Source organism: Micropterus dolomieu, linkage group LG08 (genome assembly GCF_021292245.1).
Source record: "Micropterus dolomieu isolate WLL.071019.BEF.003 ecotype Adirondacks linkage group LG08, ASM2129224v1, whole genome shotgun sequence".
NCBI lineage: Eukaryota > Metazoa > Chordata > Actinopteri > Centrarchiformes > Centrarchidae > Micropterus > Micropterus dolomieu.
Genome location: NC_060157.1, coordinates 9,298,396 through 9,325,135, shown reverse-complemented (window position 1 = coordinate 9,325,135; position 26,740 = coordinate 9,298,396). Strand labels below are relative to the sequence as shown.

General features: G+C 43.3%; 1 protein-coding gene across 4 annotated transcripts in view; it reads left to right on the top strand.

Annotated features, from left to right (window-relative positions):
- camta1a (calmodulin binding transcription activator 1a) overlaps window positions 1-26,740 on the top strand; it is a 291,229-nt gene that overhangs the window by 249,994 nt on the left and 14,495 nt on the right. For all 4 annotated transcript variants that reach the window (XM_046055766.1, XM_046055768.1, XM_046055767.1 and 1 more), the window contains 5 exons: window positions 1,565-1,718; window positions 6,036-6,176; window positions 6,788-9,105; window positions 11,823-11,949; window positions 12,570-12,704. In XM_046055766.1, coding sequence (XP_045911722.1) covers window positions 1,565-1,718; window positions 6,036-6,176; window positions 6,788-9,105; window positions 11,823-11,949; window positions 12,570-12,704 — 2,875 coding nt within the window. The remainder of the gene's footprint in view (window positions 1-1,564; window positions 1,719-6,035; window positions 6,177-6,787; window positions 9,106-11,822; window positions 11,950-12,569; window positions 12,705-26,740) is intronic.

Genomic DNA, 26,740 nt, shown 5'->3' with positions numbered 1-26,740 from the left:
AGAAAAGATTGAGGGCATCTCTTAGCTATTGACACAGCTGGTGATGCCATCTGGGGGCATTACACACCGCCCTGTGCCATCTCCATCCAAACAGGGCAGCAGTCATCGTCTAGTGTCCATACGAATGACAGGGGACAAGGAAAGCTGTGAGATAACACACTGCAATGTCCAGCTCCAGCTCCTGGTGGAAGTGGTAGAGCGCGGTCATCTGTCCTCCTAAAACTACTTTACATACAACTTGTTGCTGTTCCACCACTGGAGCAGTGGTTGCCCAGACACATTGAGACGATGGTAGCTGTTGGTTCGTTTGGGATGTTTTTTCAAAGAAGCAATTGTTTCTTTGGATCTGTGTGCCCCCAACCACACCCCTGTCTGAGAAGGAGAGAGGGAGAGGGGGGATGTAGTCGTAGATTAATGGCACACGCTGAGAGGGAGCACAGACCTACAGTAGCAGCGCTTGATTTATTTGCCACTTAGTACTGATGAAGCTTCAAACTGCAGTCACACACATGTTGTCACAGCATTTTTCTCTATCAAGGGATTTGGTTTGTCAATTCTTGCATCTTGTTTAGCTGCAAGTGCATGCAGTCATGTAGTGTGATTTTGTGCATGTTTTTACCTTTGTTTATTCATACATCTGATGGCAATTATTCTTCTGTATACTGTATACTGGCTTAATACGTCTGTGGGTCACTTATAATCAGTGCAGCTTCTATTTGTATTTGTATGTATTTGTAAGTGTCAGTGTTGGGATATCTTACTATATTTGTGTGTTAAGTTTGTGTGGGCTTAGTGGCAGTCAGATGTTTATAATAAATTGGAAGCGATAAGCACTGAAAGGGGAACATTCCTTGTGTGAGTCTTTGCCATGCTCAGTAATCAAAGCTTTTCATGATTACAGAAGCAAATTGATGTTACTCACACCAGCACAACATTCCTTTAAACGCTACCTATTATTCATAAGCTGTCAATTTAGGGAATTTGCAGAGGTAACCCAGTAACAATTTGCAGGCGGCAAATTGTTGAGTTTTGACTTGGTAAATACAGGCAGAGTTAATTGAGGGCATCAACTCACCATGTGGGAGGACTTGACAAAATGCCATAAGTGTGTTACATGAGTACACATTGTAATTACCACACATATGCACATACAAATATACACATAAATGAGCACACACACACACACACACACACACGTTTGGAGATGCAGAGATACAGATAATGAGTGAGATTATTGCAGATTTCTGATCCCAGATCTGTTCTGCTCCCTGGCTGTCTTTTGGGTTGTGCATTTACTCTTGTTCTTGGGCCATGTTGTTTGTGTGTGTGTGTGTGTGTGTGTGTGTGTGTGTGTAAGGGTTACCATTCAGTGTTTCTTGTTCAGCAACATTTTACTTCTCACCAACCAGCTGGCATGTTCCAATAAAAGTCCTCCCAGCTGAGCCACAGTATCTATGTGTCACTACCACTCATTGCTGTTGTACCCTCAACAATCCATGCTCTTAGACAGACTATCCATAATGTCATTTCATCTAACCTCCCCCTCCCTCTGTGTTCCCCACAGAACCCCGATATTGTGCTTGTCCACTATTTGAATGTTCCAGCCATTGAGGATTGTGGGAAACCATGTGGTCCGATCCTGTGCTCCATCAATACAGACAAGAAGGAGTGGGCCAAGTGGACCAAGGAGGAGCTGATTGGCCAGCTCAAGCCCATGTGTGAGTATTTGAATTATCCCATTGAGACTATGCATTCATCAATTCTTGTCACCCCAGTCTCAACTTGTATTCATAGCCTTTAATATAATCAGTTGTTGTCTCCTCTAAAAAGGCCTTAATAGTCTTTACATGTCTGCTTACATGGACTAAACATTGTGGGGGTTGTTTTTGTCCGAGGATGTGGTGTCTAGTCCTATTTGCTGATAGCTGGTACACTAAGTGCCCTCAGCACCTCAGTCAGAGAGCATCTTCAGCCAGTGTTCCTAGCTGGAGCCGTCTGCTAGATATGGGTCAAAGTTCAGCTCCTCTAGACCTCTGGCACCACTCTGGCCAGGCTGAGAGTGCTCCTCCTCTCTGGCCCAAGAAGGAAGTCAAGGCAGGGGAGGGCAGCAAGCTGGTTATTGATTCATGTAAGTGCGTGGGAGCAAGAATGTCTGACTCACCAGAAATCCCCACCTCCACCTCCTCGCCGGCCGTCTCTGTCTCTCTCCTCCCTCAATGGACTGATCGCTGTTGTTATCAGCTTTACTAATGCTCTGTGAGATGCACTGTGTGTTTTTAGATCTGCCCAAGATTGAGGCAATGTTTTGGAAAAAGTCAGGGTTTGTCTGATGATGATTATAGCTAAATGGGGACCTTGTGGGGCATTGAAAATCTTTCAGGGAGCTGTTAAGATACCTTTAACAACCAGACTGTGATTAGGGTGTGTCTGGCAGGGGCCAGCACGGCTGTGACTGATATTCCGATGGCCAATTATTGGTGATGTGGCCAGGTAAAGAGGAATGTGTCAGCAGCTTTACAAGCACACGCGCATGCTGGCTGCATACTGACAAGACAGTCCGGACCAACATCACTGAGGTCTTGGCTCTATTGTTATCCTCCTCACTGCTCTGCTTGCTGTCAGTTGTAGGACATATTTTAACATAAAGCTTTACCTCAGGACAGCCACTGAACAACAACGGTCTACTGTATTCATTATGTCTGTGGCTTAATGTAAAAACCAAGCACCATTTGCAATAATGCGTAAAGTCATTAACTTTGGGAGTTGCTGGGCCAAAGAGGGTGAGTGTGAAATGCCTTCTAGCTGCCAGGCTACATGAGGGGGCTTCATAAAGAGCAAATATCCCTCTCCTGCTTGCTTTCTTTGCTTTCTATCTTTCTTCTCATATCTATCCCTCTCTCTTTCTCCTGGACCAGCCAGCATCTCAACACAAGCTCAGTGATGAAGCAACATTGCCATCTAGTGGTCCTGTGAGACAGCAAACCCCTATCTCAGTGTAGGGAGCAAAGACATGCAATGAAGTCGTGCTGGATTATCCATTATTTAATCTTTAATTATACATTAGCACTTAACATACAGTACATTTTTCCCAGACCGACCTATTTATTCAAAAATGCAACTTGCATCTATTAGTAGATAAAGTATGTTATTTAGCATTGAAAAGGAATGTTATAATATGCAGGCAGCACTATGTATAGCAGGGTGATTGCAGGAGTGTACAGTATGTTTGACTCTGGGTCATATATGGTATGTGTGTCTATATGTTAGGAAATTATTCTTGTATAATGATGATGGTTCCTATTTCACAAGCTGATTTTTGTCAGCACACTAACCCCTTAGTTTAAAATCAAATAGTTATTTTTCCAGAACATTGTCAACTTTTGCAATATAATTGCCCTCTTCCGTCTTGCTCTTCCCTTTTGTTATTCTCTTCACGATATTTCAGCGCAAACCATTTGACACCTCTAATGATACAAAAAAACAACAAAGTAAAAGTGTGGATTTCATGGATCAGTTGAGCTTATTCTGTCTCCCCACGACAAAAACACACACACACACAGTTGTGCTCTCAGTCACAAAAACTTTCACATGCATGGATGCTCACACACAGCAGTTCAAATATAAGCCCTGTGAAACATGGCCTTGTCTGACCTCTTCCTCCTTATAACCCTGCGGTTTTTGATGAGAAGGAGAAGATGAAAGGGGATAAGGGCGGGGGGCGGTTGAGAGAGTGGCAGCATCACTACTCAGTCACGGTAGAGTTCCATAGACAAGGCAGCCAGCTTGATCCACTCTTTTGGTCTAATGCTATAAACACGCAGCACTCTTTCTAGCTTTGCCCCTGGCCTGCTGACAGACAGCGCATGAGCTGCTTTAACAGACACTCAGACAGACAGAAGGCCTGTCTCCAGGCTAGACAGACAGGGGCAGAGAAGAACAGACCGGGGCAAGACAGACAGAGCTGGCCATCATGTAAACTATTGTAATCCACTGTCCCATATAGTGCCCAATGGTGCAGAGGCTACCAGATGGGATGTGCGTGTGTCCTACAGATCAACTGTGTTCGTCATTAGGGCTGTGTGATGCTACTCATGACAGGATGCAGTCATCAGGATGATGCGACTGGGTTGCTGTTTGGTGCCTCTGCTGTCGCTGCCACTGGGATTAAACCTAGTGGCACTGCTCCTGTCATGTCTGCTTTGGAACATAACCCTCAGAGAGAAGAGCAGACAGGCAGACACGGTGGTAACTGTACGTCAACAACCCAGAGCCTCCGGGGGTGATGCCCGTCTAGATGAAGAGGGCTGTGGCAATTCTGGCATGAGGGATCAGGGCAGAGGGGAGACAAGATTGTTTGGACAAATAGGGATGGCACTACATGGTGGATGTAAGCTGTTGTATTAGGCTCTCACTCTTGCTCTGTCGCCCTCTTTGAGTCAGATCAGCCGAACGGATGCTGTCCTGTCCTGCAGACCCCTGCTGGCTTTGTCACAGTAGGGGATTCATGACAGCATTTTTAGTATGCCTATGGCCCTATTATCTCCCTGTCAGTAATATTAGCATCAGCTCATTTGTACTGTTTGCATTACACACTGTCAGGAGGTGAATGGCGAGTCAAGCCACACTGTCTAATGGGCTCTCCAGACAGACACAATTATTTGTGCAGTAATTATAATGACATTAGATGAAACTTTCCTGTCACCTTTGGTGTCCACTCTTTTTTTCTGCTCAAGTCACTCAGGATTAATGGCAGAATAAATCTGACTTCATAATAGATCAAAATGAATCCTGTTTACGTTTCAATAACCTGCCACAGTGAATTGTCTGTGGAGTGTATGATCTTAGCGTGATCACAGCAGTTCTACTGACATCTGCTGGTGACCAGCCTGTAATCTGCCAAAGGATCTTAAAGCTTTCAAGTTAGATTCTTATCACAGTCATCCAATCATGTTTCTCAGATTTTTTTTACTTCGCTTTAACTAGCTCTGTCTTTAATCTGCATTACCCTCTCCCTCTTACTCTATTTCCATCTCCTTATATCTCATATGCAAACAGACATACTAAGCAAATTGTCACTGTTTTTCATACATGCTCTAAACCTTACTCTCTCTTTATATACAGTATCTCTCTCTCTTGCATATCTAACCAAAGGATATACTTAAGTGTAGGGAACTTGAATTAAAGCAGGCTTGATTTTGTTTGACAGTCTAAATATGCTTCACTTCTGAAATATTACCTTTTTTCCCGGTTGAGAGCCTGAGCACTGCAGCACTCAGTGGTGTCTCCTACCACCTTACAGCCACTAAAACCACTATCTGTCTCATCAAAAGTGGTGGCTGGTTGGCAAATGGAGCGATGAAAAGTATTAGGAGTTGCTAGCGAGGTGTGACTGAGGCAGGGAGTGGAGCTTTACAGGAGAAAGCCTCTCTTTTTCCCTTGGTGCAAAGGCAGATCCAGCAGCAGCAGCAGCAGCTAGGTGATGTTCCTCCCTAGAGGCTTTCCCTGGCAGAACAAAGTCATAGGTGAAGCTAAGGGTGTAAGGTGGAAGTATCGGACTTGCTGTCACCTTCATCAGCAATCATACAGTGGAGGCCACAGAGTAGCAACAGACATTGACACATGGGAGGGAATGAGGCACAATAGAGAATGAGAAGTGCAGTATAGAAGGCTTGACATTACAGTGAAGGGAGACTAGAAAAAAAATAACTGTTCAATTCTGGACTAAGGAAACAGAGATGGGGAAGGCATGATGGAGAGCATGGTACTTAACCATGATCAGAACTAAAGGTAACGCTAATTCAGCTATTATACCATTTTACCATAGGGCAGTCAATGGGTTGTTTGTTTCACTTCAGAAAGAAACAGAAATAGCAATTTCTCTATCGTGCTTTGGTGACTTTTAGAGAGGTGGCCAGTGTGCAGCGGGATGTGTACTTGCAGATAGACAGGGAGGGCAGAGGGTGGGGCGGGGGGTTGGCATGGCTGGTGGTCTGTTGGGCTGGCTGACATCTCTGTCTCCTCCTCTCTCCCGGCAGTTCATGGCATCAAGTGGACTTGCAGCAATGGGAACAGCAGCTCTGGCTTCTCAGTGGAGCAGCTAGTGCAACAGATTCTGGACAGCCACCAAACTAAGCCACCTCCCCGGACTCACAACTGCCTGTGCACGGGCACCCTGGGTAAGGGCTAGTGGGTGGGGTGGAGTTTGTTCTCAAGAGAGAACTGTAAAATTCAGCAAGAGAAACAAAAAGGCCATAAAGATACTGTTTGTTATGTGGTAGATCAGAGACGGTGGTTGAGGTCTTTTATTGGTAGGTGATTGATGGCGAAATTGAGTTTCAGGGTTATTGGCTTATAATTTTTGTTTACTGATAACTGTGTCAGGGCCATATCTGAAATAGCCCAGCTGTTCAATCATATATTTTAGCTGTGTAATTTCAATATAGGCTGTCACTCAGAAAAAAAGAATGTAGAGCACAAAGTTCTAAAACAAATTACTCTGGATAACCTCAGATGCATTTTTATTTCGGATGACTTAATGTAACAATCCATGAAAAACTACCATTCCCTCACTATATACAAAAAAAGAGGCAAGTTTTATCATCCCAAGGAGAAAATCGTCTTTCACAAACTAAATAAATATACGAAAACAAAGAAATCATCCATCCTTGTCCCTGTCCTAATGTATAGAGAAATCAATAGTATGTATATGTCTTTACTTCTTCCTCTTTCTGCACCCCCCTTACCCATCCAAATCCCCAACCTCTTTGCTTTGTTTGTTCTTATATAGGTGCAGGGAGCAGTGTGCACCACAAATGCAACAGCGCCAAACACCGCATCATCTCCCCCAAGGTGGACCCCCGCTCAGGGGGCTACAGCAGTTCTCACTCTGAGGTACAAAACAACGATGTGTCGGAGGGGAAAACAGAGCACAGTGCCCATGGCGGAGGGAAAAGCTCTGGGGGAGGTGGTGGAGGGGGCAGTGCCAGGGAGAAACGCAATGGCAAAGTCCACAAGCCTGTCCTCCTGCACCAGAACAGCACAGAGGTGTCATCCACCAACCAGGTTGAGGTCCCTGACACCACACAGAACTCCCCCGTCTCCATCAGCAGCGGCCTCAATAGCGATCCAGACATGGCTGACAGCCCTGTGGTGACAGGGATGAGCCACGTGGCCTCTGTCATGTCTGGCCTGTCCCAGAGTGTCTTTATGTCTGAGGTCACTGGAGACCCTGTCTACAGCATGTCTCCTACTGGGGGTTCCAACAGTCACCTGATGGGTACAGATGCGACCTCACAGGGCTTGGTGCTGTCTGTGACCTCTGATCGTCACAAATTTGCCTTCCCCAGTGCCGGAGTCGGGGATCCTGGGACTACTGCAGGAGGAGACAGTCTGTCCATGCTGTCTACAGCTGGGGTGTCTGAAGAACTAGTGCTCTCTAGCAGTCTGGACTCTGGAACCATCAAGATGCCAGAGACCAACATGAACTTTGACCCCGACTGCTTCCTGAACAATCCCAAACAGGGCCAGACCTATGGAGGTAGTGCAATGAAGACAGAAGGCAACTCTTCCTCAAACTCATGTTCCTCTGGTGGCAGCAGTAGCACCAACGGCAATCTGCAGCGCTCCCCCACCATGTCGGACAATGGCTACACCTTCAGCTCAGCTTTGGTAAAGAATATCAAGACAGAAGATACATCCTTTGAGCAGCAGCTGGCCAAGGAGAGTGGCTATCAGGTGGGGGCAGTAGTAAACTGTGGCAGCGGGGTGTCTGTGTCATCTGGTGCTGGTTCAGGCCAGGGCAGCCTTACTCTGACCCCTGCAGGCTCCCTGCTTCCTTCTGGTGGGGGTCTGAGTCCCAGCACCACCCTGGAGCAGATGGATTTCAGTGCCATTGATGCCAAGCAGGACTTTACCTCCAGTGCTGCCACAGTGAGCTATGGTCAGGCCATGTCCAGTCCTCACATGCAACATCAGAATCGTTCACCCAGCTTCTTCCTCCAAGATGCCTCTCAGACGGGCCATGCTCAGCAGGGGAGGCCCAGCATGGGCCATAAAACACATTTGATGGAGCACAACTCCCATGACTCTGGAGGTTACATGGGCCTGCAGGTGGTGAAGACGGACTCCCCTGGCAGCAACGGCCATCTCCACCACCACCACCAGGCTCACCAGACCCAGCATAGGGCCAACTGTAATGGAGGCTCACCCACAGAGGGGTCTGGCCAGGCAGGCTCTCTCCAGCTGCTACAGTACCAGGGGACCTATCCTGGGCTGGGCACTGAGCACGAGGAGGTTGTGGGCCTAGAGCAAACAGGTAGTGTGAGTTCAGCTCAGGCTGGAGCCACTGAGAATGGAGCTGAGAATTTAATCAAGCCAGTAGAGCACATTCAGGCCTGTGGGGCAGGAAATGGAGAGGGAGGTGGCGCAGAGCACTACCTGCAACAGGCCTCAGATGGTGGTGGAGGAGGGACCGGAGGTGCAGGAGAAGGGGTACCAATTCATAATGGAAATAACAATGTTGATGGAAGCAACCGCTCCCAGCCGCAGCAACAGCTACAGCCTCTCCTCCAAGGCACAAACATGGTCCAGGGACTCTACAATGCTGTCGGAACCCACCAAGGCCTAGGTGGAGCGGCCAGTAATGGAGGAGCAGGAGGGACTGGCATGGAGATCAGTCTGGATCACTTTGACATCTCTTTTGGGAACCAGTTCTCTGATCTCATTAATGACTTCATCTCAGTGGATGGAAGTGGAACCACCATGTCAGCTGGAGGGGCCCTATATGCTCACCAGCTAGTCACATCCCACAACTCTGATAGTCAGAATACAGCTGGTGCCCCCCCCCAGCAAGGCCAGGAAGATGGAGGGGCCAGGGGCTCTGGCTACAACCCCTCAGAGCTCTGCCTTCAACCCTGCTGCAGCCCCCAGTCTCTGAGTGGAGGGGCTGGAGCAGGGGGAAACACAGGAGAGGCAGGCTCATTGTCATACATGAATGTAGCGGAGGTGGTTTCTGCAGCTGTAGCCCAGGGGGCTCTGGGGATGCTTCAGGCCACAGGGCGGCTCTTCATGGTTACTGACTACTCCCCTGAGTGGTCCTATCCTGAGGTGAGTGACAGGGCTTTTTTATTTTTTCACAAATATTTTTTTTAGCCATCATTCTTTTTGGTTGTAATATTTTATGTACCAGCTTAATTGCTGAGGCATTGGGTCGTAACAACTTCACGCGACACATTTCAAGTCAAATCTGCATTTCAAACTAGAGCAGTCCACAAGGTTTTAAATAGGTTCACTGTGGCCCACTTACCTAAAGTACTTATTTTTAAATAATAATAATAATAAATATAAAATAAGAATCAGTTATTAGTAAATAATGTATTGATAAAGGGTGGCCATGGTGCAGTGTGTAAGACTTTGGTGGGGCGGATCGATTCCCACTGCGACACATCCACAAATGTCTCCCTGAGCGAAACACTTTACCTCTAGTTGGTCCAGAGGTGTGCAACCTCTGACATATATAGCTTTGGATAAAAACGTCAGCTAAAATGAGTAAATGTTAATAAAACAAAGGTGAATGATTCCAAATAAAGGTGATTAACGACTGAACTGAACTGTCCTTGAATATCCATTAGATTCATTAGATTGTCAAGATTGTTTGTGTTTAATGGACAGTTCAGGTACCCTCACCATTTTGACAGGGTTGTTAAGGTAATGTACTGCTAGATCTCTGACAGCCAGACATAAATTAGTTTGAGGTGTTTTCGTTATTTCCTTTAAGTAGGGTTTTTGTCTTTTTTGGAGTAGGAAATACAAAAGTTTTTGGATAATTGGGAACATTAAATATTGATGGAAATCATTTTAAACTGACCTGCTTGTTCCAGTTTTATTCAAGAATTTCTGAATAAACTGAAAATGATGAGCTTGTTAATAAACAATTTATTTTCAGCAATTTAAGATTTTTTTGTTTTAGTTGTTGTTTTGTTTTGTCTTCGATCAGGAAGTTGTAGTCTTCATACAACAAAAATGTTAATTTGTATATTAACTTTTAGACACAGAAAGGTGACAAGATGGAAAACTATAGTTTTAGCTAGAATAGGTACACAAAGTAAAAAAAAATAAAAATTTCCATGCTTCACTGATGAAAAACAAACAATGGACCTGAGGATAATCCGACTCAGCTACATTCGGTAATCAATCTTTTGGCTATTATTTGACTCCCTTGTAGGCTTGAAAGGTGGCTGTAAATAGTTTGTACTTACCAACAACTGCAGCTGTGGTAAGCTTGAATGTCATTGATACTACAGTATAATTTAATTGTTTTTATTCCAGTAGTTATTTCCCAGAGGCAAAAAGGCCAGTGAAACTTGTTATAAAAGGGGGAAAGACAGATGTCTTTTGAAAATATTTATTGCACCAGCAATAATGTCCTGAAATCAATAAAGAGATCCACAAGTAGAAGAGACTTGAACTGTTCTTCTGCTATAAAAACTGCCATAATTGGAAGCTTTCGTCTTTAATAAAAAATAAAGAAGGAAAGTAAAGAAAATGGAAAGGGGCATGCATGTGAAAGATTAACTAGAGATACATTTTCAGGTTACCAATGGAAATGCTTTTGTATTCATGACTGTGATGAGAGACTCTTTCCATTGTTGTGGTGACAGTACAGCCAAGACAGAGTGGTGTGATTATATAATATGTATATTATTACCAGATGAGCACAGCATTAATGTTGAGGACTCAGCAGGTCAGCAAATCTTTTAGTAGCCAGAGTTTTGAATGTGAAAAATATACCGCCAGTCAGAGGGAGCTACTGGAGGAAGTGCCATTAAGCCATTAAGCATAATGGCATGCTGGTGTGTCTTTGGATAAATCTGGATAATTTAGCATCAGCTGAATGCTTGAAATATAAATGTAACATAAAACATATGAGAGACGTTATGCATGAAGAACTATGGTTGCAAGTTTGATATCTAAAATAATTTCACTGAAATATGTTACCATAATTATGTAGACCTTAATATATTGTGCATCAAATCCCCACTTTTCACCACTCTGTGTAATGCAGTTTTTGTTGGCATTACAATTATGCTGTCGGCAGTAATACACTCCTCCAACCTCTGGAGGGTAGCACAACATTTTAATGTCAGTGTTGGTTGTATTGTAGGAAAGCGGGTGTAGTGATAGTAGGTGCGTTCGAGATGACGGCGGCTGACTTTCACCGACTTGATAGTCTAACGTGTGCTGCAGGTGACTGCAGCGGCGGGGAATAAAAACGGCCGTCAAGTCGGACACATTCTACCAGCGTGAGCTTACAGTGAGCTGAGATCAATGACTGATCTCGCGGCATTTGTAAAGAAAAATGCCGCGAGACCAGGCAAAAGTGTGGTTCCAACTTGGTGCAACCGTGGAAAAGCAACTGCGGCCGCCGGACTCGGCGCCTGCAGCCGCCTTGCTCCCGCGAGTTTTTAATGTCATGTGAAATGCTGACGTTGGTCGGACACAATTTATAACCAGCATGCCTTATTTTAAGTCCAGCATGCATCACATAAGTCAGCGCTGGCAGCGCCGCACGAAGTCAACGCACTGCATGTTGTCTGTATGTTATCCACATGATGGCAGCAGAGATCAGTATAAGGGAGTTGTTTTCTTTTCCTTGGTGTCTTTCTTATCTTTGCACTGTAGGTGGCAGGGTACAACAAATAATGTAATCTTGGTGCCATTCTTGTCTTTGCACTCTAGGTGGCAGGGTACAACAAGTAATGTACTTTAACCTGTCTTTGCAGGTGTGTTATGAGTTTGTTTTAGCCATATGTCCTGTTTTTCAGGGGGGAGTTAAGGTGCTGATCACTGGGCCTTGGCAAGAGGTCAGCTCAAACTACAACTGCTTGTTTGATCAGATCTCAGTCCCAGCTTCTCTCATCCAACCAGGGGTGCTGCGCTGCTACTGCCCAGGTAAAACAGGAGAGTGCTCACACACATCAAAGAAGAGAAGGGACATTTATGAGGAGGTTTCACTATCACATTATTCATAAACCATCAGAGGAGCTACCAGCATATTCAACTTAACTTCTGACTTTTTTTTTCTTTTAGAAATGGGCCAATTTCTGCCATCAAAAATACATTTGACATTTTTTCTCTGTTTGTTGTTTTTTGAGATAGGGTTAAGGAAGGTTGTCATGCTTAGTGTTGTGTTTATCAGTAAAAACATACATTATCTATCACAAATATTATTGGCTTTCATTTATTAGTTTGAAGCAATAGCCTGCACGTTGGTCAGCAAGTTTTTTGTGTATTAATAGTAGATTTTTATACATAACATTTATAAGGCAAACAATTGCTTGTTCAAATTATCTCAACATTTAGATATTAAAATACTGAAAATCCAAGTCAACTTTGTAACAATGGTTGAAAACAATGCTAATCTAAACCAGTTTACCTGTTGCCCACTGTCCTGTATTAAAAGCTACTGTATGTCTATCATTCAAAAATGTATTTACACAAATAAATTATAATAGTGACTTTGTGAATACATTATATGTACTGAATTCTCATTCTCCTCTTTCTCTCTCCAGCTCATGACACAGGGCTGGTGACGCTACAGGTGGCTGTCAGCAACCAGATCATCTCCAACTCGGTGGTGTTTGAGTACAAGGCCCGCGCTCTTCCTTCATTGCCATCATCTCAGCACGACTGGCTCTCGCTGGATGGTACGTCTGTCCTCAGTTTTTTTTTTTGTTAGCCTCGGTACCTTGCCCTGACTATTTATCAGTCCACACATTTTTTTCCTCTCTGTTGTCTTTACTCATTACTTCTTTATGTAATTCCTAAGCATTCATTTTGGCTGTTCAAAATCCTGTGGCCCTTATTAATTTTGTTCATTTTGATAAATGATCTGCTGGACCATCATGCATTACAAATCCTCTCTGTAGCTTTGCTTTAAACTAATTTGTCACAACTCAACAAGTCAGCAGGATATTGTTAAATACTGCCAAAAGATACATTGTGAAATTAATATTTTTTACCCACATAGTGTGTTTGTTGCTGTTGTTACGTATCATATATCAGAATGACAGAGTATACAGTTATAATGACACCAAGAAGATAATGAGTTGACTTTAAAATTGTGCTTCTAGCCATAAAACATGCCGGCGCTTTGGTCCTTGACCAAACATGATAAATGTCACAGAAAAATCCACAACAGTATGTGCAGAGAATGTGTAAATGTGTAAGTACGAATCTTCAGAACCGTGTTATCAGAGTTGTTGGAAAGTACCTTTTGTTGGTAATAAGGCTCCTAATAATTCAATATATTTTATTTTTCAACTTTTAATGAATCGTCACAAATTGCATTAAAAATTGAATTGAATTAATTGTTTGTTACACACATATGAAGAGTTGTACCTGATGTAATGCATTCATTGCATTGAATGAATATCAGTTAGATTTATTATTATTATTATTGTTGTTGTTTTTGTTGTTGTTATTTGACTTTAACAAATGTGGCTATGCATACTATTGCTATATTTCTCCGTATATTAATATCAGAAACATATTATTATTAAGATTATTGATTTTTGGTATTACCCAAGAGAAACTGATTTCAGATATGTTGAGTGAGACATTTTCATTTTCACTTTGTAGTCTGTTGTTCTGAGATGTGCAAATAAAATACCACATGTCATATTTGAAGCTTTACTTTAAGGTCAGTCTAGTGAGAGAATGCTTTCATTTTTTCATCTTGTCTTTGTTAAAATCAGCCAGTAGGAAAGCTATTGTGCATACCGAAGTGCAAATGCAATGACAAATTTGGACATTGGTTGTGATGAGTATTTGAAAATTATGTTTTTATGTGACCCCATTACAGTAAAAAACTGTTGTAGATCAGCATTGTAGAGGTCTTCTACACATAACAATTGATGCTGCAGGGTTGGCAAATTTCCATTCCGTTTAAATTCAAATTAAGTCTGAGTCAGAAGACCTACTGTAGGCATGTTCACCAGAATGTAATCAGTATGTAAGTCATTGTGTGTTTGTGTATATATGTGTGTGTGTGCACGCGCTGCTGGGGAAGCATTGCTGCAGTGCTTGAGCATTGACAGGATAAAGTAGGGCATGGCAAAGCACAGGCTCACAGGACAGCTGCATTGCAGACGGCCCTTGAGGGAGTGGGAGTGAGTAATCGAGAATTGGCCGCTCCCGTACCAGTGGATCCCTCCGCCATTCATACCCTACTGCCTCACTGGCCCATTCAGAGAACCAGTTAAGGAGGAGCTGACTGTCTCAGGGAAAACACAGCCCATCCTATTACCTTACTTATATTAACCCCTTGCCTGCCATCTCCAAGTATTTTTGTTTTGTGGCAATCTATGGTCTCTTATTGAATGACAATGACACGTAGTGATCCACAAAGATCGCTGCATTGGGATTTTCACGTGAAGTTTGGCAAGACTTCAGCTTAATTCATCATTGTTGCACCCGGCTACCCAGCTACTGAAAAATCATTTGTCCCTACAATTATTAACATTATTCCAAGGTGATGTGGCACCAGGTGGTTCCCTGTGTGGACCTGTTTGTGACAGTGAGAGAGGAGAGCGTTAGCCAAACAGAAAAGGGAAGGATTGTTTCTATTGAAATATTGAAGTGTGCCAATCACACACATGATCGATTGTTACTACAATAAATGAGTGCTCCTCCGGGGTCCACTTGCTTATAGCAAAAGCGTGTGTGACCAGAAGCTTCAGGACCACCGAACTGTGGACAGCGACTCTTCTGCAGAGCGCACTATAAACTCCATGTGTAGGTGAATACAGAATATTTTTCAAGTAAATGCTTGGATGTGTTTGCCTTTGTTTACCCTTTGTAATGACAGAGGAACTCAATTTCCTCCGTGATATTTAGACCGTCTAACTGGTTCAGAAGTAGGGCAGGGTGTAATCACTTGGGCACGTGTAGTCATCACATCGATAATGACCACAGTCAAGGAGCACAACAGGAGAAGCAAGAAGCGCTGCACGTCTAACGGAAGAATGATAGCGAGACATTTAGTTTCCCTCTTTCGATACACTGTTATCTAATGAGACTGTACAGACTCACGCTATTTAACCCCTACAGCCAGTCACATTAACTACAGGCTGCTGACATTAGGCTACGTGCCATACGTGCAACATTTTGTGTTCGCAGCGGTGTGCTATACATGTTTGTGAGTTTGTTCTCCCATGGAAAGCTCACTGTGCTATGATGTGCTAATGGCACAGCTGCCTGCCTGCCTTGATTTGTCATAATGCAGAGTGGGGGAAGGGGCGCTTTTCTCTGCAGCACTGCAGGTATGGAGCCATGGGCAGGACAGAAAAGCTGTCGGAGCTGCAGAACACTCATCGTCCGCACAAATAAGTCCCTGAGCTCAGATCCCACAATCCGAGCCGGGAGAGGTTCGCTGGGAACTGCCAAATTACAGCCCCGCATAGCGGCATACTGACTGTTAGTGTTCAAGGGAGCTTATTGACTGACTGAGCTAACTACACCGCGGCGTGACAAACTGCAGACCGTGTACACACAATGCAGGAGCGGAGGAGTGGGCGTGTTTGGGTAAACATGATAAACTACCACAAACAGAGCAAGATTTAGTTTAGATGGCGAATCTAGTCGTCTTTTGAACGGTTGTACGACTTTCTCCAGTGTGGGAGAATCCGTGCAGGCGCACAGTGAACCAAATTAACAGCCACACGCGTCGAGCAGAGTAGATCTATTTGATTAACAGTAGGCTACTTGTTATTATAATAGGCAAAATAACCAGTTATAATAACCATACGATGAGAGGCGAGCTTTTAGGACCAGGACCACGGCTCGAGGAGAAGGCGGCAAACGGGAATTAGGGCGTCTGTTTACCGGCGGCACGTGCGCACAACGTCTCCTAGCAGCGGTATTTGTCATTTTACTGCAGGCTGGAATAGCAGCGACTACTAGAAACACCAGGAACGTGTGTATGTGTGTGAGGTGAAACAAGTGAAGAGGAGGGGGATATTAGAGGAAGAGGAGAAGTGAGCGGTCTTCCTCTCTCTCTCTCTCTCTCTCTCTCTCCCCTTGCTCTCCTCACGTCGCTCTCTTCCCTCACTTTGTTCTATTGTTGACGAGTGCTCTGTTGAGATTGAGATTCAGTCTACACCAAGGATATCTATTTTAATTGTTTCTCCGTTTAATACCATGCGGTATCCCGACCGCAAGACTTCTTGGGGCAAAACTGCAATTTGAGTGAAAGGCAGCTTTGGTTGGACTTCTTGGGGTCAGGATGCCAGTGAATGACACCTGCGTTTCCTAAAAGACAAAAGAGACAGTATTTTTGGCTTTGAGGTGGACTCTACCAATGGAAAATAAAATAGAAGGTTAGAAGTGTTAAGTTCAACCTATGGCTGTAGTGCTGTGCTGTGTTTGCGTTGTCTTTTGGCTGTTTTCATATTCTGTGTGTTTCTCCTGTATGCCAGGGGAAGTTGAAATTACACGTTTCTTCGAACATCCCGCATGTTAAGTAGTTGACATGTGCCTATGCTGTAGCGGAGTTTTTTGTTTGTTTGTTTTTTTCAAGAAATTGTCTGTTTTGGCCACATGCTTTCTTTAAGTGTTTCATGTGACTCTGCCTCATTGCAGAGCACTGGAGAGTTGACGTTGATAGTAGCCAACTCCTGACTCACGACTAGTGCTTGGGCATATTTAGGACTCCTCAAGACGCCTTTAGAGACAATTAGTTTTTCTGGTATTTTGCAAAGGAAGTTAACTTAAAGCTCTCGTGCGCCTAGTATTTTCGTCAAAACCTGGCGTTCACATTTCAAGTATTTATGACTCTTTCTTTGCAGTTTTAGTCTGCTTGAACTCTGTGGTCGCTGTGTTTCAGGCTGGTGTCCTTAGGTTGCCAGCTGCAAGTGCTGTTTCACGTGTTGTTGAAAGTAGCCTACTTGCTATCTAGCGCATTAGAGAGTTGTTGCTGCTCAGGTTATCGGGGCCAGCGTGTCGTCGGTGAAATGTACATGTTTTATCATTCAGATTGCATCCAGGGCTCACATCAGTAACAGCATGGACTAATTGAACAATTAAAATGGGGCGAAATAAAAAGCACACGTTGCTACAGTAGTCTATCTTAAGTGCTGCCCCTGAGCGATTCAGCACCACAAATCTGTGAACAGCGACTGCTCGTTAATCCCGTTTAGTCTTCAAAGTTTGAGTTGGTTGAGAGCTTTCCAGACTATTCAAAGTGAGAGAATTGCAGATGTAAATTTATCTACCTGTTGCTCATTGCGTTTTGAGTTGTTTTATATTCAAGGTATAGAACAAGATGCATAGCCCATATTTTAGCCTCTTAAAATAACTGTGAGATATACAATACAACAGACCAAAGTCTTGGAGAATATGTTTTTAAAAAGTTGGATTTATCACCACAGAGCTGTTTTACATAGGTCTAATGCATAGGTAGTCATAGTAATACAAAGTAACTCTATTTTGTGGTCACTTTAATGCAAAGGGGTTTACTTATATAGTATAGTTGATAGCAGTAGAAACACAAAACAACTTATTAGTTGTATGAGTGGTAGTAGTGTTAGCAGTATAGCAGTACTTGTAGTAGTTTGCGTGTTGCAGAAGCAGGAGTAGCAATATCAATATTGATTATATCACTTTAGCAGGAGTTTTATCCACTTTTCCATATCAGCCTTAAATAAAATAACTTTATAGATGTGTGTGTGTGTGTGTGTATGTATATATATATATATATATATATCTGCATTTAGATATGTGTATGTAAGCATATGTTTGAAGACATCTACGAGCATGAATGTATATGTGTATATATGACCATCTTGTCTATTGTATGCATTAAGTACCTCATGTGGGACATGAACATAAGCAGATTGTGTCTTCTGTCTATCTCTCTCTTTCACTATCTGTCTGTCTGTTTGTTTATCTAGTTAGGAAATGCTGTCAGTAATACCATTAGCTATATTATGGTAGCAGATTTATTACTAATAATATCAACAAAAAAGTGGAAGCTGTTGTAGTTGTACCAGTAGTAGTAATAACAGGAGCAATAGTAGTAGTACTAGTAACAGCAGCAGTGACGTGGAATGCTTACACCTAAAGGTGATGGATCACCCCAGACAAGATGTTTTAAAGAGACAGGCACATTTAAAGAGAAACAGTCATTTCTCACAATGGCCTCACAGTTGTTGACTTCTCTTATACTATTGCTTTGATTTTTTTTATCTTACAGTTTGCTAGTTACCTTATATTTCATCACTTTACAATCCATTTAAGTCCAGTATATAGTGGATAGTCAAAATCTGTCTATGCTATGATATAGAATATGCATGATACTGTCCACATCTGTTCTCCAGTCTGCTGTTAATGTATTTTTCTGTATTCATAGCTAGTTGTATCGTATATTAATAGCTATGATCCAGGGAAAGTGCCTCTGTTATGCTGTGTTGTAAGTTTTGTTTTTTGTTTGTCGACCAGTCTGCAAATTCAAGTTCAGTTCCTGTTCATGCTATGCAGTTTTATCCCTCTGAGATGTTATAAGACCAAATTTAAAAAGAGGCTGTAAAATAGTCTCAAATCAAACATACATTATATCAGATTCAAGATCAAATTTCTTTAAGTCTCAGGTCTCTCTCTCTGCTCACTCTCCTGTCTGTCCTCACTTGTAAATTACAATTGTTGCTACAATACAATATGCCGTAGGTTGGATTCCAGTAGGTGACAAAAGACGGAAATATGATTTTAAGTAGAATGTTGAAAAAGATTTAGAGAAAAGGGACTGAACAAGCTGAGATTCCTGTGAATGCATTTAGCCTGACTGTGTTGTCTTACTATTAATGGAAAGCTTTGGAGACGTCCTATTCCTTTGGGCCGCCTTGTTTTATATCAGATTGATTCATCTTTGATATTATTTCTCCACTCATCTCTCATTCGCACTCCTGCCTGCCGCTGATGTGTCAAGTAGCATGTAGTTGTTAATGCAAATAGGAAGCTAATGATATGTACGTGTTTCTGTATCAATTGAACATCTATTAAAAAAAACCTACCCTACTCTCTAAGACAAAAAGCCAATACTGTACTACTCTATTAGTGTGATAGCAGATGACAGTAAATCCCCATGGTGTGCACTCTTGGCATTTTACCTTCAGTATGACACAATGTATCTATTCAGCATTTAGACTGTACTCATATTGACCTATATAGCTGGACAAATGCCAGTAGGTTAAGAGCTGCTTCACCTTTGTGGCAGAACAGAAGAGTATCAGTCAAGCATTGTGACCTTTGTTTGCAGTTATTAAACTGCTGTATATGGTTGAGAATAAATTATCTGTGGAAACAGTGGTGAGACAGAATTGTCTGACTGGACATAATGCCTCTGAATATTGTATTTTCCACACGTTGATGAGTTCTGTTGAAGAGAAGAATTCCAGTGATACATGCATCTGGCTGGCTTAACAAAGCTGATTTCCTTGTGTGGAAAGGATTTCTGCTGCTGTGTACAGGTTGCAAGTTGTTGTATGCAAAACCAGTAAGCTATAAGCATTTGCCTTCTGACTAAATGATTTTGGATTGAGGGACAGGGTATACAAAGCAAACATGATATAGAGCATTAAAATGGCAAATCATGTATGAATCTGTAGCAGTCATTTTATTTGCTTTTGTTTCTGTGTGGAGTCTACATGTTCACCCTGTGCCTGAGGGGTTTCCTCGAGGTGATCCAGTTTCCAACAGTCCAAAGTCCAAAGAGTTAAAGTGTGAATGTGAATGGATTTGTCTGTTTATGAGTGTTAGCCTTGTGTGGATACCTCTCGCCCCACCCCCCCTGACCCTGAGCAGGGTAGGCCATATAGCAGATGGATGGATAGATGGCATCCTCAAATAGATTTGATCCCACAATGACAGATTGTATATACAAAAGATGTCTCTGTCACATACACTATTATTCTTTAAACAACAAAATTTTATGTTATCACTCTGCAAACAAGAATATAAAGGAAGACAAACTTACAACAGACAGAACAAAACCACAACCGGCCATTACACTATGTCAAAGTAAAGTCGGCCTTTGATCAACAGGCAGCCATATGTTCCAGCTGCGAGGGCTGCTACCAGATGGCCTGGCCCCTTCCCCTGCATGGTCACAAATACCAGCCCCTGTCAGTCAGCTCACACAGAGACCCAAAGGGAGGCTGCCCTCCGATCTATCTACAGGATTACATGTGAGAAGCTGACTGGCTGCAGAGAGATAATGAGGTCCAGCACTATATTTGATTGGCATGAACACAACCAGAGGTTCAGAAGTAAGAATTAAAGATGTCCTTCCACACTCTATCAGGCAGTTCACTATATAAATTACTCAACTACTGTCTTCTCATCTCACTTCACCCTTGTCCTTTACCTGTAATCTCTCCTGCTGTCTTCTTCCTCCCTTCAGCCTGTTCTCACTCCCACTGCTCCACTGAGTGTCAATAAAACAGCCCTGTCCTTCCTTACCTTATCCATCTGTATATCAACCTGTCTCATGAGGAGCTGCTCATCTCCCAGAGATGAGACACATCACATTGAACAGGGCCGTGACGTGTGGTTTAAAACGTAATGCACATCTTACAGGTCCTGTGCTCTCTGCTTCTCTAAGAGGACACGAGTGTCCTTTGAGAGAAGCTGATGAGAAGCAACAGAAGAGCCACAGTGACACACAATAGTCATCACTAACTCTGCGGAGAACAGGCACTAGTTTTATAATGCAGAAAGGATGTTACAATACTTCTGCTGTGGATCTTACGCAGAAGTGACTTCCGACACTAGACATGTGACTTTCCCCATGGAGCCCAGCTTCTTAATGACAGGACAGGTCATGGGCCAGTGTCTGTTGGGTGCCATGATGATAACACTAGTAATTTATTCTAAGGAGTGTCAGTCCAAGGCAAGCGACAAAATTACTCACATGGGTTACCAGTCATAAAAGTTAATAAGAGTATTATGTGGGTGTTTTTTTTTTTTACATTCTTGATGTGTAGTGTTCCCTCCTTAGCCAAGGCAACTGTCACTCTTATTAAAAGAAAAATGTGGTATTTCCCCATCCTATCCAGGATCTCGTCCCAAAGGTGAGAGGTTTTCCTCTCACTTCTAAGTGGAGACAAGTCAGGTCATCATTTAGCCACGTATTGACTGTAATTGCAAAAAGCACACTCCAGTTGTTATGTAACAGATTATACAGAAAGAAATATTCACTCTTAACTCTGTTAGCTGCTCTCATTAAAAGAACTCTTACTAGATAACACTTAACACGCCACAGTATAACCCACAACAGAGATCAGTTCAGGTAAATAGACATGTGAGAGAATTGATGAATTGAAGCATAAAATTAATGTAGGTTTTTTTCAAGAGCTTCCTCTCCTTTTGTGGTTTTCATATTCAATTTGGATGGGGAAAGTTCGCAAGGGTCCAAGTCTTGCAGCAGAATACATCACTAGAAGCAAGGGGAAGATGGATAATAAATCTCCACAAGCGATAGGCATATTTGTGTCATGACAGGTGTAATGGACACTTCGGTTGGCTAATCAACTTTCCTTCATTTCAGGTGTTCTAAATATAATGCTTGGAGCTCTGCCTCATTTTTGCACCCAACTGCTTTTTAAAATAGCATGTCACAGTCTGCCCTAAATGTGTGAGAGTGACCACGTCTGCTGCCACACACCGTCACAAGGGAGTAAACCGGAGAGTGGGAGGGCGTTAACGACGTAACCATGTTGTTACAGTTCTGTTTGGCTGCTCACCTTCCATGTCTCCTCCCTGTCTCCTCCCACTCGTCTCTACCCCCATCCTCCCTCTGCAGTGGACGTGCATCGCATTTGGAGCAGCAGGCAGCAGGTGGAGATGACATCATCTGCACTGCAGCACACTGCAGCACTGGGTCTGAACAAAGACATGTCAGCCTCCTGCTAACTATCCCTTCTCTCTCTCACTCCATCTCTCTGTCAACATCTCTCCCCCCCTGTCAGCCAAAGGGAGAGGGAGAGCAAAGCCTTTTTCCAAGGCAGGTTGTAGTGCTGTGACCTATCCCATACCTCTGACTGCCCTCCTGACATAAGCACTCAGTCTGGAACAGGCTCTCAACTGTTTCTACAAGTCACCATGTGGATAGGTGAAGTTGGATCTCACATAGGAAGAAGCACTGCAAACACTCCAAGCATCTTTCTTGCATGATAAGAGAGTGATCTGCTGATCTGACACCAGGCCCACGTAGACAGTCTACAGCACACATGGATTGACGGCAGAGACCTCAGTGTTGTGCTCTAAGTCCATTATTCACAGTGCAGCATATTGTCACTGAGAGTAGTAATTTACAAGCCAGTGACATTATGTTTTTCTGTCCAATGATAGCAGTTACCTGACCTCTTTTTCAGTGGCTTATAGGAGGTCTGACTGTGACATTAGCTCTCCACGGAGCCCTGAGCCATGACTGCCAAGATAGCGTAAAGCGCAAATGTCACCAGGTCGTGCTGTGAAGACTCCCCACTTAGAGTCATTAGGTCCTTACCTACGGCGTCAACACTGATAAAAGAGAGTAGGCCAAGTACACAAAAGCACAGCAAAAAAGATTTATTGACTTCTTTTCATTGTTTGCCCCTCTATCTCCATTTTTTTGCTGGAGAACTGAGTCCTTCTCCTCCCCTTCATCAATAAGCCAATAGCACGCAGGCAGACCATACACACAGCCATCTTCCTGTCGCCTAGTTACTGCTCGGCAGCAGGTTGCCACAGAAACGGCCTCATAGTGGCTAAATGGGGAATGCTAATGCAGTCTTCTATACTCCCTGCTGCAGTGGGCTCTCTGTGCCCATCCCATTCCACTGTCTGTACACAGCATACTTTGTGTGTGTGTGTGTGTGTGTGTGTGTGCATGTGTGCAAGGATATTCACACTCACAAGTGTTTGTTGTTTGTTTGTGTGTAGGTGAATGTTTGTGGGGGGTTTCCTAAATGTCTCAGTGAGCTTTGTGTTTAACAATCTTACAAACATATTGCAACAGGTTTAAATTGCAGTGTTTATATTTGTGTGGACATTTTAATATTAGTTACTAAAATACATTTTGTGTAGTGATCAATGTTACGGTCTGCTTAATTTTTCAGTTACACCTTGTATTTTTTCGCTAATTAAATACATGTAAAAGTCTTAGAAGTCACTTGCTCTCCCCTCTCAGGTATTGAATTATACAATGTGTTCTATATGTCAGACAGAGAAAATAGCTTTTTTTGTTGCAAGGCTGAAAACCTGAGCAGAGACAGCTCTTAAAAGTATACACTTGTTACACTTGTAACGTAAAAGTTACAAGTGTAACTGTGGTTCTATGATTTCTGGTGCTTGAGCACCGGATATCTCCATCTCATATATGTGTAGGTCGAGTCATTATACCAACAAAGTCACCTGTAACCATGCAATAAGGTGCAGCACATGCCCTAGTATAAAACCCTACCGTTATAACAAGGACTGGACCCGAATATTCAAATAATAATGCGTTGAGTAGGTATTCGATTTCCAGTTCTGAGATTCAAATATTCAGGGTTTTTTTGCACGCCTGATCCCCGCTCACAGCAGTGAACATAATGCTCCAGTTCATAAAGGGAAAACTAAATGTCGAAGCCCTCAGCTGTGTGGGAGCACTTTAAATTGAGTGATGACCACCGCAGTGTGGCGGGTTTATTCATTTAACAATTGCTTAATTCCACTGCAGATCAAAACAGTCAAATAGCCTACATTTTAAAGTTAATCAGTAAACTGTAGGCTACAACAAACAAACAACAACATAATGAACATGTTTAAATTAAATCAGGCCTATTGTATATTGAACATTTGGTAGGCTATAATAAAAGTTAAAAACAAATTTTGCATAACGTATTGTTTTAGGTCAACTACTGAAAATAACGCTCATCCAGTCTACTCTCCCTATACTCCTGGCCCAGTAAACTATTCCAGATTTTGCTCTGGACCTGCTCAGCTCATATTCCCACACTCTTGACTCTCAGCTCACACAGATTCCGAGTGACAGACAATTCTGGTGGTCATCCAGAATTATTAATTATTTCATTCCTCCTGACCGGCAGACGGCAGTGCTTTAGCTATAAACATGCAGAATCACACCCATAATCAAAAGTCTCTGTTTTGATAGAGCTTTACCCTTCCTACAACCCCCATAGCAAACAAAATGTTTATCAGACTTGCATACATTGGCATTGGCCTCCACATATGACTTTAGTGCCCGAACCCTGTTGTGACAGCCCCACTGGCCCTTTAGATGAGCCTGGTGGACTGAATGCAGCCAACTCGATAGCTTGGTTTTCATGCAAGGGAGGCCCCCTCTTCAGCACGAAGTATGGACTTGGTAGGAGTGTAACCCCTGAACCATTTAGGTAGACCCAAGGGGTGGCGATGGTGCAATGGATAAGACACATGCCTTTGGTGTGAGAGACCTGGGTTCAATCCCCAACTGTGACCCATCCACCAATGTGTCCCTGATCAAGACGCTTAACCCCTAATTGCTAAGGGTGCAATTGTAAGTCGCTTTGGATAAAAGCGTCAGCTAAATGAATAAATGTAATGTACTTCTGGCTCTCTGATAGACAACTAATTTTGCTGATTTGATAGCAAGCAGAAATGCTGTCTTAGCAGACAACCACCTCAACTGGTTCAAAACCACCCAAGCACCTCAACACTGATTTCAAGTACTACAGTGACTACTGATGGTCTAAGCCTCTGTGCGCCCTTCAAGAACTGACTAAACAGATAGTGTGACCACACATTTTTGTTGTCCACTCTCATGATGCACATCTGCCGCCATGCAGCGACTGCAGGAAACATAGAATGATGTTACTAAGCAGTGCTTACCCAGTGCTCTGCACCACTGGGGGAATAAAACCTTCCCTCTGGTCTAGGATTGGGCGTAACCTGCCATTCTTCTTCAGAATTAAAAAAATACACTGAATAGAACACACTGAGCCAAATCTTTTTCTAGGAGGGCTGATAGTTCCTGGCTTAGGGCCAGGGATTTGCGGGATCTGAAGGGATGCATCACTGTGAGTCTGGGCAGAGGAGCACCAAATTCCTGCACGGTCTGAGACAGAGCCAGGATGAGGTTAGAAAAGCTATTACCAATACGGCCCATGCGTTCTGCTATGTTATAACTCCTGGCAAGGAGATCATCAGTCAGTCGACACTGTGGATGGGGGCAGTGTGCATGGGGTCTGAGGGCCAATGGTAGGTATGACAGGGGTCGTACGGTCTAAACCATTGTCACCTGCCTCCTGCATGGCAGCCAAGTTTCTGAAATCACTGCTGTGATGGGAGAATGATTTGCGATTTGACCAGAACCTCACTTGAAGGCGTTGCCGCCACAGGCGCTTTTTCCAGCCCCAGGCGTGCTAAAGCCATCTGAGTTACTTGCTTCATTGTGGACCAGCCAGCTTCTGATCCACATAATCGTCCACCAGCAGAATCCTGAGAAAAACATCATAGGCCTTGTCTCTCTCCTTGTCTTGCCTTTCTTTCACCTAACCTTGGAGTGGCGCCATGCAGGAGTTACAGACATATGAGCTCAACATGTCATGAAGTGAATCAGTCCCTACAAAAATACACTGATAGGTAGGTAGCACCCACATTTAGTATACAGCCAGTGCTATACTGCCACTCTTTAACAAACTATTTTCATACTCAACAACAATAGTGTTGTCCACCCCTACGGAAATCTGGTACCGCTGTTCGCTGGCTAACCCCTTCTGCGTCAGAGCCTGCCATAAACAATCTTACTAACATCAGCAGTAGCAGTGCATTTCAGCACTTAACAAGTGACTACCCCAGTCATTTACACCTAATTAATGATATTGTATCCCTCTGAGAGCAGAGTGCTAACAAGGCAACGAATAATGTAACTCATCAAAGACTTTTAACACAACTTTTAACACTAACATTGGATATCCGAGACTTACGTTAGCCTACTTACCTGTCTAGCTGTAACTTTTTCAGCACAAACCGTAACAGCAAGATTCCCACTGTCAATCAGCCTACCGCAACCTCTGGTGAATGTGAAAATGAAGCACCAACCCTCAGGTTACGAGGCCAAATGCAATGTGACAAATTGAACTGCTATTAGCTTTTTCAAATGTGAGAAGATTAAAGGAACACATTGTGTGATGACGATCGGGTTTTATACTAGGGCGTGTGCCCTACATTTACACTTTTTTGGTGTATTGACTCGTCCTGCGTATATACGAGAAGAATGAAATAGAACTACACTGACTGACACAGGGTACAAAGCAGTGCTGCCTCCTAAGCAGCATGTAAACACAATCTTATATACCTCTATCCACCTTGATGTATGGAAAGCCTGCGTTTTCAGGCTACTCAGTACAGGTGCAAGTTTGTTTGATTCTGCACTGTCAGCTTCTTAGTCCTCCTACAATACAGGCTCATGGAAGAGGGGTGGGCTGGGATTCCTTGGCCATAATAGGGTGTACTTAATCAACTGAAGAGGGCCTTCAGCTGTGCGCTCTGCCCAGAGCATGTCTGAAGTCCTTTGTGAAAGGGTGGACACATTTAACATGCCCCCACTCATTGGCCAATCATTCAACCTGTATTAGTCTGCTGGGTGTGTGTTTGAGTGGTGCATGAGAGATGGCGGCAGGTGTTTAGTGATCGCAGACTTTAGCAGATGATTGATAAGCTTTAA